The sequence below is a fragment of the Oreochromis niloticus genome, linkage group LG16 (assembly GCF_001858045.2).
Source record: "Oreochromis niloticus isolate F11D_XX linkage group LG16, O_niloticus_UMD_NMBU, whole genome shotgun sequence".
Lineage (NCBI taxonomy): Eukaryota > Metazoa > Chordata > Actinopteri > Cichliformes > Cichlidae > Oreochromis > Oreochromis niloticus.
In genome coordinates, this window is record NC_031987.2 from 23,425,852 (window position 1) to 23,438,371 (window position 12,520).

General features: G+C 39.4%; 1 protein-coding gene across 3 annotated transcripts in view; it reads left to right on the plus strand.

The window, feature by feature from the left end:
- Window positions 1-12,520, plus strand: part of itgbl1 (integrin, beta-like 1) — a 53,007-nt gene that overhangs the window by 32,368 nt on the left and 8,119 nt on the right. For all 3 annotated transcript variants that reach the window (XR_003216703.1, XM_025903667.1, XM_013275291.3), the window contains exon 8: window positions 6,272-6,388. Coding sequence is in view for 2 of the 3 variants with exons in the window: in XM_025903667.1 (XP_025759452.1) it covers window positions 6,272-6,388 (117 nt within the window). In the remaining variant the exon portion in view is untranslated. The remainder of the gene's footprint in view (window positions 1-6,271; window positions 6,389-12,520) is intronic.

The following is a 12,520-nucleotide window of genomic DNA, read 5'->3' on the forward strand; positions in this document are numbered from 1 at the left end:
ACACGGAAAACTGATGTCAACATTATGAATTTAAAATCTTAACAATATTGAAGTTATGTGGTCATGGAACAATCAATCACACTAGTTTTTGCATGTAAGCATATTTAAATATTGCTATGTCCACACTGCATGCATCAGTGGTGAGATCTATCAATTCAGTTCTTCAAATGTTGCCTACATCAGACTTTAACCTGGCTAGGTAACGACCCTGAACGAACCCATATGTGCAAATAACTCACATGCAGTATGCTCTAAATATGAAAGCCGATAAATTCAGCTTGCATGGTTTCATTGCTAAGTTAGACTGTAATCCAGCCAATTCATGAGCATGTGATAGTTGAGGATGAAGCCAAAATGAAAAATTTGACTCTGAGTGCTGTTGTTCAATGGTTTCAATGAAACAGATTTCCAAGGATTTCAACCTTTAACTACATCTGTCAGCATCTGTCAGGAGGTAGTCAGGTAAAAGCTACATGAAAGCCACCTTCTACATATATAGATTATATATATATATATATATGTGATTTCATCCACTTGCCAGACTGCCAGGTTTTGACACATTGCATCATCACGTCACATTATCACTGTTGTGCAGTTTTGACACATCAATACAGATAGACAAGTACTCAAAGAGGAGAATTTTTTTAAAAATACAACATAAAATTTTTATTTTTGGGGGTGGGGGGGTGGGCATGTATTTGGGACTCCTGAAAAAATACAGTTTCCACCTTGTTTGGACTTTCTTTGTAGTCCACTGGGAAACTGCTGCTCTTTAAAGTAGTGGGACGAACTGACATGAGTGGGCATTATTCAGAGTTACCCTACCACCTGCTGAGTGGCTATCCATCCATTTAACGTATTAACTTTACACCAACCTCTCTACAGTTTGTGCTGTGGTGAAGCATGACTAAGCTTTAACATTATTAAGATTGTAAAAAACACCCCAAAATTTTTAGCTCAATGTTGCGTGCAACATTTGTGCCACCAAATGCCACCAAGTTAGACCTTATCCTGTCTAGGAGTTCAGCAATGACCAGGTCCACGCGTGGGAGGAGATGTGCTGGAACACGATCTGTCATGACATTAGGTGCTTGCCCTAACATTATCACGCATGCGTACGAGCACGTGGGGCCATGCAAACTATACAAACTGGTACTATTTTGAGTTGCTGCAATGAAATTTCAGTAAAATGGACTCGCCTGCTGCATCATTTTTTAATTTTGATTTTCTGGGTGTCTTTGAATTCAGACCTCTGTAGGTTGATAATTATTCAGTTCAATCAAATGATGTGGCATCCTTTTGTTCCTAGCACATTACCCGGTTCATATCAATATAGATATCCAACATGATTTCTTTTTCCTATTGATCTGTGTTTTCAAAGTGTTCCTTTAATTTTTTTTAACAGTATCCGTTAGTTCTCAACTTTTCAAAACGGGAATCAAAATGGTCTTAAGACATTCGCATGAATGTGTCATTTACTTTAGACAGAATAACACGCGAAACATGAACACACATGCACACACTCACACTGGTGGATGGCTTGACGGCCACGGAGATAATCAATAAGGCAGGGGTGTTATGACATCACCGGTTGCTAGGGTAACTGAGTCCACTGAGCAGATGGTGGTATGTTGTATGTGAAGAAGGACGAGAGCTTGTTATGTTTGTGTCTGTGCATGCTGAAGTGCGTGGTCATAAGAAGTGACAGTGATGTGACATGGACAACACATTAGATGACGCTGTCATTCGAGTAGCTGTCTTGTAAATTCATGCTCTGCACTATTTATTGCCCCTGATTTCCCCCAGTGAGTCATCGAAAGATAAGGCAGGCACATACACATTATGGATGTGTTTTAGGTGTAATTTGGTGGCACTAAACACAAAATGTACCCCGCAGGGTAACAAACAGGGAAAATACTCAGAGTGAATAATGATTGTGCAAAAAAAGGACATACCCAGCTCAATAAAAACAAGAGAAAAGAAAAAGAGGGGCACTATGCGTGCTGTGATTTAACCATCTGTCTTTGTTGCACCAAGAAATTCCCTTTGTGCAATTATTTTTCTTGGTGGGCAGGTTACCTCTTTGTAGCCCTTCTGAAGTGTCTTTTGTCTGCAGCATTGGGGAATGGAAATATTTTAAAAGCCATCAATTGTGTGTGTGCGTGTGTGTGTGCGTGTGTGTGTGTGTGTGTGTGTGTGTGTGTTTTTCCTTCATCTGTAGAACAGACAAGTATTAAAGACTAAGTTTTTAGGATTAACTGATAATATTGCTACTGCATTATACAGTTAGATTTTTAAAGAAAAAGAAACATGATTCAGTTACTGTAAGTGTATGTAAGAAGAATTATATGAGTTTAGTTTTTGTAATTTTGTAGACAACTACAGAGGGTTTTGAATAATGTGCAGACTTTCAGTTTTAACTCAAGAGGTTAAACCTCTTGATTAGCCCAACCAGGCTGATACTCTCCCTCTTAGGCTACGTCCACACTAGCTCGGATAGATTTGAAAACTGCGTTTTCGTCCGAAAACGCTCGGCGTCCACACTATCGTTTTCAGTCGTTGTCACAGAGTTGTCCGTCCACATTGAAACGGCCGAAAACACTTACGTTCCAGTACTGGAACGCAAGACAATTCGACCTGCCTCATTTCTTTCTGCCGCTTATTTACTTTCCGGCTCCTTGAAACGTTGAGGCAAAATGTCGAGGAAAAGCACCGAGTTTTTTAAATGGACTAACAATGAGGTGGAGTTGTTGCTGCGAGTAACACAAAAGTACAAAGTTGCAAAAGCGAGTGAGAGTTAAAGAATTTGAAGAAAAGCTACCTGAAGCTTGTACAAACTGATATTAATCTTTAATAGGGCTGTCAAAATTGAGAGCAAACAAAACAACCGTTGTATAATACCCTCCGCTATCTTAGTTTAATTGGTCACTTGACTGCATCACATGACTAAAATGTGTGATTGTTTTCAAAAAGTCTCCGTTCTCGTTGTCCACACTGCGACGCGAAAGCACAATTTTCAAATGTATGCATTTCGAGAGCGTTTTCAAAACGCTGCGTTTTCCTTGAGGGAAAACGCCGTCTCAGTGTGGACGGGAGGCCAAAACGGAGAGAAAACGATGCGTTTTCAAACGAAAACACATTAGTGTGGACGTAGCCTTAATTCCGAAATTGTATTTAGCTTGTACACACACTGCTTCCGCATTTCTGCTTAGTTTTTGTTAAATAAATGATGTCATGGCCCAATATATTCATCTTAGATTGTAATGACCTAATTTTAAGATTTGGTACAGACTAAATAGGTTTTTATTGTTTCCTTTAAAATCTACAGACATCGGCTGTACTTTCATCTTACCTATGGTCCCACACACTGATACAAATCCTCATTCTAATGAGGACACACACAATCTTTCTTTTAAGTGTTCCTGTTTTAACACAAAGCTGACAGCACAGCTGGAAACCAGGCCAAAGGGCGCTTCACAGCAATCGCCACTGTGATCCCACTGTAGAAACAGGTACAAGTAGAAATTGGGGCCACAATGCTACAAGTCTGATTGCTTATCGCTGTTTCTAGATCAGGCTCTGGCTGCTTAGCTGTGGTTGACATATACGCAGCTTAAATATCAGTTAGATTGTTTGCTAGTTTTGTGTTAGCATGCTGTTTATGCAGATGCTTTAAAAGAGTCTGTACAGTGGGGGGAATAATTATGTGATCCCCTGCTGAAATTGTAAGTTTGCCCACTTAAAAAAAATAAACAGTCTCTAATTTTAATGGTAGCTTGATTAAAATTAGGGGAGGGGTTTGGGGGCAGAATATCAACCAAAATGCAGAAAGAAATGCATTGCTTAAAAGTTATAAATTGATTTGTATGTAATTGAACAAAATAAGTATTTGATCCCCATACAAAACTTGACTTGGTACTTGGTGGAGAAACACCAGTTTGTCACCAGGACTGCACACATCTCAATGGAATTTAGGCACACTCCTCTTTACAGAAACTATCTAAATATTTTAGGTTATGTCTGTGAAGATTCTCAATCACCCAGGTCATTGTAGTCTAAGGAACTTGGAAAGAAAAGCGTCTGTACTTCATTAAGCTTCCTTGAAGATGTTTCACCTCTTATCCAAGAAGCTTCTTCACTTCTAAGAGCAATTGTTGGACGGTCCCAGATTTTAAGCCCTATGGGAGTGTCCCTAAGAGGATCCTCTACCTAATCACATGAGCCAAGGTGTGAAAACGGGTGTGGGTCCCAATCAGCCAAGGTTTCGGGTGAACCCACTGTGAAACCTAGCCCCACCCTATCATGTGATTTACTGAGGTCAAATGGCCCAGGATGTGAGTGGGCGTTAAGGTGTCTCAAAACTGGATTATAGATGGCAGACAGTTGGTGTCGTTAGCCCCGCCCTCTGTTCACAGATGGTCATTCACAGTGGACATAAATGGCTTCTTTAACTCCTCTCTCAAACCGTCTGTCTCCTCTGTCCAAAATGTGAACATAGGTGTCCTTGAAAGAGTTACCTTTGTCCTTTAGATGCAGATGGACAGCTGGAAAGAGGTCCTTTTTCAAGATTTTACAGTATACAGCCCTGTCCAATCCTTAGCAGACAAACAGCCCCAAAGCATAACGTTTCCACCTCCGTGCCTGACTGGGTGTTCTTTAGGCTTTAGGTCATACTCAGCCTTTCTCTTCCTCCAAACACGACAAACCAAGCTGATGCCAAAGAGCTCCATTTTGGTTTCACCTGACCACAGCACTTTCTCCCAAGCCTCCTCTGAATTATTTAGATGTTCACTTGCAAACTTAAGGTGGGCCTGTATATGTGTCTGTAAATGATTTGTGCCCAACACACTGGGTTTCCATTCTTTAGCTTTTTATTGAGAACACAGTAATACTTTTTCCGGCACACACGGCAGCCGACTTCCAGTCAGCTGCACACTCCTCTCCCCTCTGGTCTCCGACATCACTGAAAAAGGGAAATCCTTGTCAGGACAATCACATCCACCTGTCCCTCCAACCTCCCTGGCACTGCCCCTTGAGCTCACTGCACCACCCCTCCTCTGCAGCTGAGCCAGGGATCACACCTCCGCCACAGTACCTTACTGAGCAAGGGGATCTTTCAGGTTTCAGTCCATTACTGGGTAGTGTTTTACTAATTGTGTTCTTGCTGGTCTCAACAGCCCAGATCATTAACAGACTCCTCCTGTATAGTTTTGAGCTGATCCACCACTTTTCTCATGACCGTCCTGGCTGTAGCTCAAGTGGTGGTCTACTAATCGGACAGTTACTGGTTCGATCCCTGGCTGCTCCAGTCTGCATGCCAAATATCCTTGGGCAAGATGCTAACTCCAAGTTGTATGAATGTTAGGTAGAAAGTACTTACGTAGAAGTGCTCGTATGAATGGGTTAATAGGTCATGTTGTATAAAACATGCCTCATGTTTTATACAACATGACCCAGGAGAGTAGAAAAGTGCTTTATAAGAACCAATCCATTTACCATTTATCCCATGAGGCAAGATCTTGCATGGAGCTCCAGACTGAGGATGATTGATAGTAATTATATATATCTTCCATGTCTGAATAATCACCCCACCAGCTGTCACCTTCTCAGCAAGCTTCTTGTAGGTCTTGTGGCCCTTTCCAGCCTTCTGCAGGCCCTGACATCCTTTGACCTCCTGACATCCCACCATCTTTGCCCATGGTTGTGGAGAGGTTGGAGTGAGATCAGGATTATCTGTAATTGACTGATTAACTGAGTGATCTGTAATCTGCCTGCCACATTGGCACAGAGCCAGACTGGCTAGAACAAGCTGGGTAGTAGGGGATCAAATATTTACTTTACTCAGTGACATGCAAATTAATTTATATGTTTTATTTTTCTGGATTTTGGCTGATATTCAGTCGCTTTCCATTACAAACAAACTACCATAAAAATTACAAACTGTTTAGTTCTTTGCAAGAGAGCAAACTTACAAATTCAGCAGGAGATTGAATTATTATTTCCCCCACTATAAGTGTGAGCAGCAGTTTAGCTTTTTTCCAAAATATAGGGTTAGCGTAATATTACGCTTGGGGTTAACACCTATCATAACTTAGATCTCAGAGGTAAATTCTACACCAAAGCCAGTATGCAAATCAGTTTCCTAAAATCACAGAGTGAATAGAAAAAAATCCCAACAAGATAATATAAACAACTTCCGGCAAAGAAAGATTATTCTATTAAAAACGCAACACAACTGCTCAGATGTGAGAAGACGTTTCTATTTTTCTAGGTCAGTGCCAGTGTGGACAGTGTACTTGCCACCCACCTGGGGACAGTCGTGTTCATGGCAAAAACTGTGAGTGTGACGACCGTCAGTGCGAGGACATCAGTGGAGAGGTCTGTGGAGGTAAGCGAACACACGCAGACCCACACACACACACACATTAAATCTTTGTTGTGCCCTAAGGGGTCTTTGAAACTTTGCCGGTAGCGTTTGTAAATTTGAAGATCAGTGCACCGTGATCCTGTCTGCTCTCATTGATATCCACAGGCACAACCCTCTACACCCTTGAGCCTAATTTTAGAGAAACTTCTTCCAGCCACTGAAGCTTCTGTTTGAGGTCTCGGGAAGTTGGCGCTCATAATTTGAGCCATTTAGGCAGAGATGCTGTAATGAACAGCTCATACTAACACATTAGATGCTCAGTTGAATTTGATATTTCCCATTGTAGATGCTAGAGCTTGAGAAAAGACAGAGAGAGCGAGAGAGAGACACAGAGTCTGGCAGAAGGCAGATAAAGACAAAAAAGGATTGTAGTGCAGGTCATGAGAGTCATATCAATGATTATCACAAAGCCTCTTTAATTTGACTCCACATGACTCAGAGTATTTTTTTGGATACATACACCACACGGAGATCTGCTTTTTTGGTCCTTTGCTGTAATGAAAGTACTGGAAAAGTGATAAAATCTGACACATACTCGGTTTTCCAAATAATAGCTCTTTTTTTTCAAATTAATATCTTTCTAACAACAGCGAGGAGCCTTTTCGTCATATGTATACCAAACAGGGAAGGTACTTAGTAAAACTCAGTTCACTGTTCAGTCAGTAAAGTTTCACACTATTTGTCTTTTCTCTTAAGTTTTTTCAAAAAGGTCTCAAAGACTTTGGAGTCAGACCTGTTACAGATTGTCAACTTTTCTTTAATGTCAGGTGTGTTTCCAGAACCACTAAAATCTGCTGTAATTAAAACTATACTGAAAAAGGACAATCTTGACAAGACACAAATGAACAACTACAGGCCAATCTCAAATCTCCCATTTTTAAGTAAGATCATTGAAAAAGCAGTTTCTCAACAGCTCAATTACTTCTTAAAACAGAATAACTGCTATGATGCCTTCCAGTCAGGTTTTAGACAGAACCACAGCACTGAAACCGCTCTGACCAAAGTGTTTAATGACATATGTCTGAATACAGACAGTGGAAAAGTGTCAGTCTTAGTTTAATGGATCTCAGTGCAGCATTTGATACAGTTGACCACAACATATTACTCAAAAAACTGGAGAACTGGGCAGGTCTTTCAGGAACTGTGCTAAACTGTTCAAAACATACTTAGAAAACAGGAAATACTTTGTATCAATAGGTAACTTCACATCTGAGCAGACAAGTATCACATGTGGAGTTCCCCAAGGTTCCATCTTGGGACCCCTTCTGTTTAACATTTACATGCTCCCACTGGCACAGATTATAAAGAACAACAAAATAAACTATCATAGCTATGCAGATGACACAACAACACTGAAGTAATAGTCTTTGGTGCCAAAGAAAAACGATTACAGGTCACCAGAGAACTTCAATTTATATACCTAAAAACCACAAACCAGGCGAGAAATTTGGGTGTAGTGATGGATGCAGACCTAAACTTAGAAAAACACATTAAGACAATAACAAAATCAGCTTACTATCACCTCAAGAATATATCAAGGATAAAAGATCTGATGTCTCAACAGGACCTGGAAAAACTAGTCCATGCATTCATCTTTAGTAGGCTTGATTACTGTAACAGCATCTTTACAGGTCTACCTAAAAAAATCAGTCAGACAACTACAGCTCATTCAGAACTCTGCTGCTCGAGTCCTCACTAAGACCAAAAAAGTGGACCACATCAGTCCAGCTCTGAGGTCTTTACACTGGCTGCCTGTCCGTCAGAGGATAGACTTTAAAGTTCTGATGCTGGTCTATAAAGCTCTGAATGGTTTAGGACCAAAATACATCAGTGACCTCCTGACCCAGTATGAACCTTCCAGATCCCTCAGGTCATCTGGATCCGGTCTTTTATCAGTTCTCAGAGTCAGAACCAGACAGGGAGAAGCTGCATTCAGCTTTTATGCTCCATATATCTGGAACAAACTCCCAGAAAGCCTCAGATCAGCTGAAACACTCAGTTTATTTAAATCCAGGTTGAAGACTCACCTATTCTCAACTGCATTTGAATAAAACACCAAATCCACACTTTTAAGCTTAAATTTCAAAACTTACATTTTAACTACTGATTTTATCTACTGTTCTGATTTTATCTACTGTTTTTTTAAAATCAATTTTAAATCATGCTTTTTAATTGTTTTTGTTTTTTAATGTCTCTGTAAAGCACTTTGAATCACCTTGTTGTTGAATTGTGCTATATTAATAAACTTGCCTTGCCTAAATTCACATGTGATCTGTCTAACTGCTACCATATATGAATATGTGGATCTTCCAGAGTAGAGAGTTTTTTAATGTTCTAGTGAGCTGTCTCACTATTGCGTTAGTGGTGCGGTGCAGTGCAGCATCTGAGGGTAATTTTCTGCAGTATTGATTGGATTACTGCCACTCATTGTCTCTTGGGCTGTCCAGGGACAATCCTTGAGGAGCCTTCTGGGGGAGCCTATCTCCAGCACTGCTGCACTTGCAAACAAACATAGGCATACATACCAACAATAGGTCCACAATTATGTCTGTATACTGAAAGGCCTGTGGAAGTCATTGGGTATTTTAAGAAGCTGAAAGGCACTCTCAACAAGTGAGGATCAAACATATAGGAGCTTTATTTCAAGGGGGTTTGTAAGAAACATCATAAGTCATGGTACAGTGCTGTCAGTGCTGCTGAATGTTTGGACCTCATTGCAGACAACAGAGAAGAGACAAGTGTATATAATTCAGTCCTTCTGTGTTAACAAGCTTGTCAGTCAGCTCAGTCCTTACTTGGCTCATGAGGGTTGTATCCAAAAACAAAGAACAAGAAGACAAAATTTTCACTTTGTACACTGCAATTTAGAGCAGTCCACTCTTTCTTCTGGTCCATAATTTCATCATTTTTTTACACCTTCACTATGACAAAGAATATTCGTGATATGGGATAGAAAACACGGGTGGTCAGTCATACTGAACAGAAGATCACACAGGACCTTCTTCAGTGTAGATGACACCTTGTACTTAATGATTGAATTGGCTATAACATAATTGTGTTTTATTTCTCTTCCAAACTGGAGTTGTTTGTTTTAATCTCACTGGAACTACTCGTGACTGGATTTAGTTATTATTTGTCAGTTGGAAGTTTGAAAAGAACATCTTGGGCCCTCAGGCTTAAGGCAATAAATTTTTTTCTTTTCATATTGTATTATTAAGTGCCAAGTCTGAGTGTTGAACTTTTAAACTGTCCAGATTTTACATGCATAATTATTACTTTGATGTTTGGATTGACATGAACAGTAGTTAAAGTCTGAAGCTGGTCATTATGTTGGCTCCCACATTCATGTTTAGCCAGATTTCTGGCTGTGGGTATTAAGTGGGTATTATGACGGCTCCGTGCCCCACAAAGTCACACAGTAATCTCCAGATTTTACCGAGGTTTACTGAAACCACTGAAACCATGTCAATATATCTACAGTGAAAGTTTCCTTATTACAGGGATGTTGCTAGATACCTGCCCTGTCTCAACTTGGATCCTTCTGTCTGTTTTGCACTTTGTACTTACTTTGATAGTGCAAGACCTTCATGCTGTCTTGAATCTGACATGCTGTTTGGTGCACTTGAAAATGACCATTTGCAACTTGTCAAGCAACATGAAACATTAAATTCTTTTTTAGTGACAATGGGAATTGAATATGCATAGACATCAAAGAATGCATTAACAAATCAAAAGAAAATAAGCTGCAAATAAATGTGCTGCTTTGAGCTAACACTGGCCTCATCATTAGAATTGGCGGTGTATGCTCCTTGTGTTGGTTTTAAGCTGTTTTGCAAATAGGCCAAAATGGCTGAGAAGGTACATTCCATCATAGCCAAATTGATAGCAGGTTTCACAATAATACATCTTAGATGAAGTGTTGGGTTAATAAATGCATTAATATCAGATACCTCGCAACATGCATTTCTTTGTGAAATAATAATCAAAAATCAAAGAAATGCAAAGGAAAAACTGAGGTTATCTTGCATTCTTTGTATTAATTAACCTCTGTGATCGCTTCAACAGTCTAATTCAAATGAACTATGTAAGTGCTAATGCCTGGCAAATACAGTGCGGTCACATGACATTTACAGAGGTGAGACCAAGGTTAGATGCTAGGCTGCTTAGGTCTAACTTTCACAGTTTGTGACTTTAAATCATAGGTGGGGGAAATTATAATAGGAGTCTTGTCAGTCTGCGAGTACATCTAATATCTGGTATCTGCATTGTTTGTATTTTCTACATACAAACACCCACCCTATTGGATCAGGATAAACCTTGTTCTCATTGTTCAGTCTAAAATAGACTCAAAAGAGATTCTTGCTGTGTGGTAACAGCTTTTAAACAGAAGGCAGCTTAGATCTTTTGCTCTCTCTTACTAGTTTCTTCTCTTCCTCCCTGTACTCACACAGCTCCATTTTTTTTCTTCCCTTTGTGGCACTGAACTCTAAACCTCTGTCAGATTCTTTCTGCAAGTAGCACAGATCTGCTGGGTTTGATACCAAGTTAACAAAGCGCTGTGCGACGCATGCTCCATTAAAAGCATATCTAAGTACTAAGTGAAGGCAGCTGCACTTGTTTGAGTTTTGTGAAAGGCAGGCGCAAACTAATTGAATGAGGGCTAGGTTTCTGCTCCTTTAAAGCAATTAACTACTCTCCCAAGCTGTCTGATTGAGCCAGTCGTGCATGGCTTTCTTTTTCACCCATTTGCTCAGAGAAACTTTGGCCTTAGATTAAGTAGAAATGAACTTCTCAGTTTCTGGAAACAAATGAACAAATATTGTATCTTAACAAAAACTCCCAGAAGAAAAATAATAAAACACTAAGGAATATTATTCTATTATAATGTATGGGTATTTATTAAAAATTGAATAATAAATATTTCAAAACATTTTTTTAAAAAAGGGATACGACTTAATTTGTGTATTTATCATATAATATTGAATTTTATAGTAAAAAGCTGTTCCTGCAAATAAATAAATAAATAATAAAAACAAAATAATACTGAAAAATAATGATAAAAAATACCAGAATTAGAATAAAAAAATATTGACTAAAATGTGCTGGTTTAAAAAACCCCAAAAATTAAATCTGTGCCTTGAAAATCTGTTCAAATTCAGTGAAATTAATCATTTAACTAAGTTTGGTTGTGTTTGTTTATATATGTATAGGAATCTTGACCGTTTAACTTTTGTGGTGTTGAATCTGAAAAAATCTGAAAACAACCTGTTTGACTGACTGATGCAAACAACTATTTAAACATCCAAGGACTCAGTTGCTTCCTTTAACCAGTTACATGTCCCTGGTGGTGTGTGTGTTTTGTCTTTCATTGCCACTTTTTTACATAAATGTATTTTATTTTGTTATTTTGCTATTGTGGTTTAACAACTCTTAAGAGCAGCTACTTTCTTAATGGTTCCCTTTCTGTAGGATTTTAGTTAAAACAAAAAAAAAGAAAGAAATTTTGAAGCAAATAGCCGTGGATTGGATCACTCCTCTGTACCTCTACATTAAACAATTTGGAGCAAGGTAAGGGTGTTCTCGTAACCACCTGGCATCTGATGCCAGATGTGAACACAAAGGAATCAGTCAATGATGCAACTGGGTCTGCACCGCGTTTATTTAAACATAAGCATGGTGTGAGTGATGCAAGACTTTTGTTGGAGGCGGGAGACATAATTGTTATAGTGGCTGTCAAAACCACACTGATGCTAACAGCTATTTAGACATCCCGGGAGCAGTTGCCTCCTTCAGCCAATTATCGTGCATTTCCCTGATTTTATGTGTGGGTGAAAATATTTGTGTGTTTTCGTCTGCCATTGCCATTTCTTGTTTTTCATCTCTCTCTGAAGCACTGGAGATTCATTAAGGACAGGACAAGACCAGTGATGACAGTTCCTTTCATGTCCCCAGGGGAAATACAATAAGCTTGCTGCGTCTCTCTCTCATCTTCCTGTAGCTCTGCCTCCTTGTACTGCCTATTAGTGTCAAGGTTCGATGTCTGTACTGTCAACTTCCAGTATTTATATTGCCATCTTTTTTACTCTCCTGTGG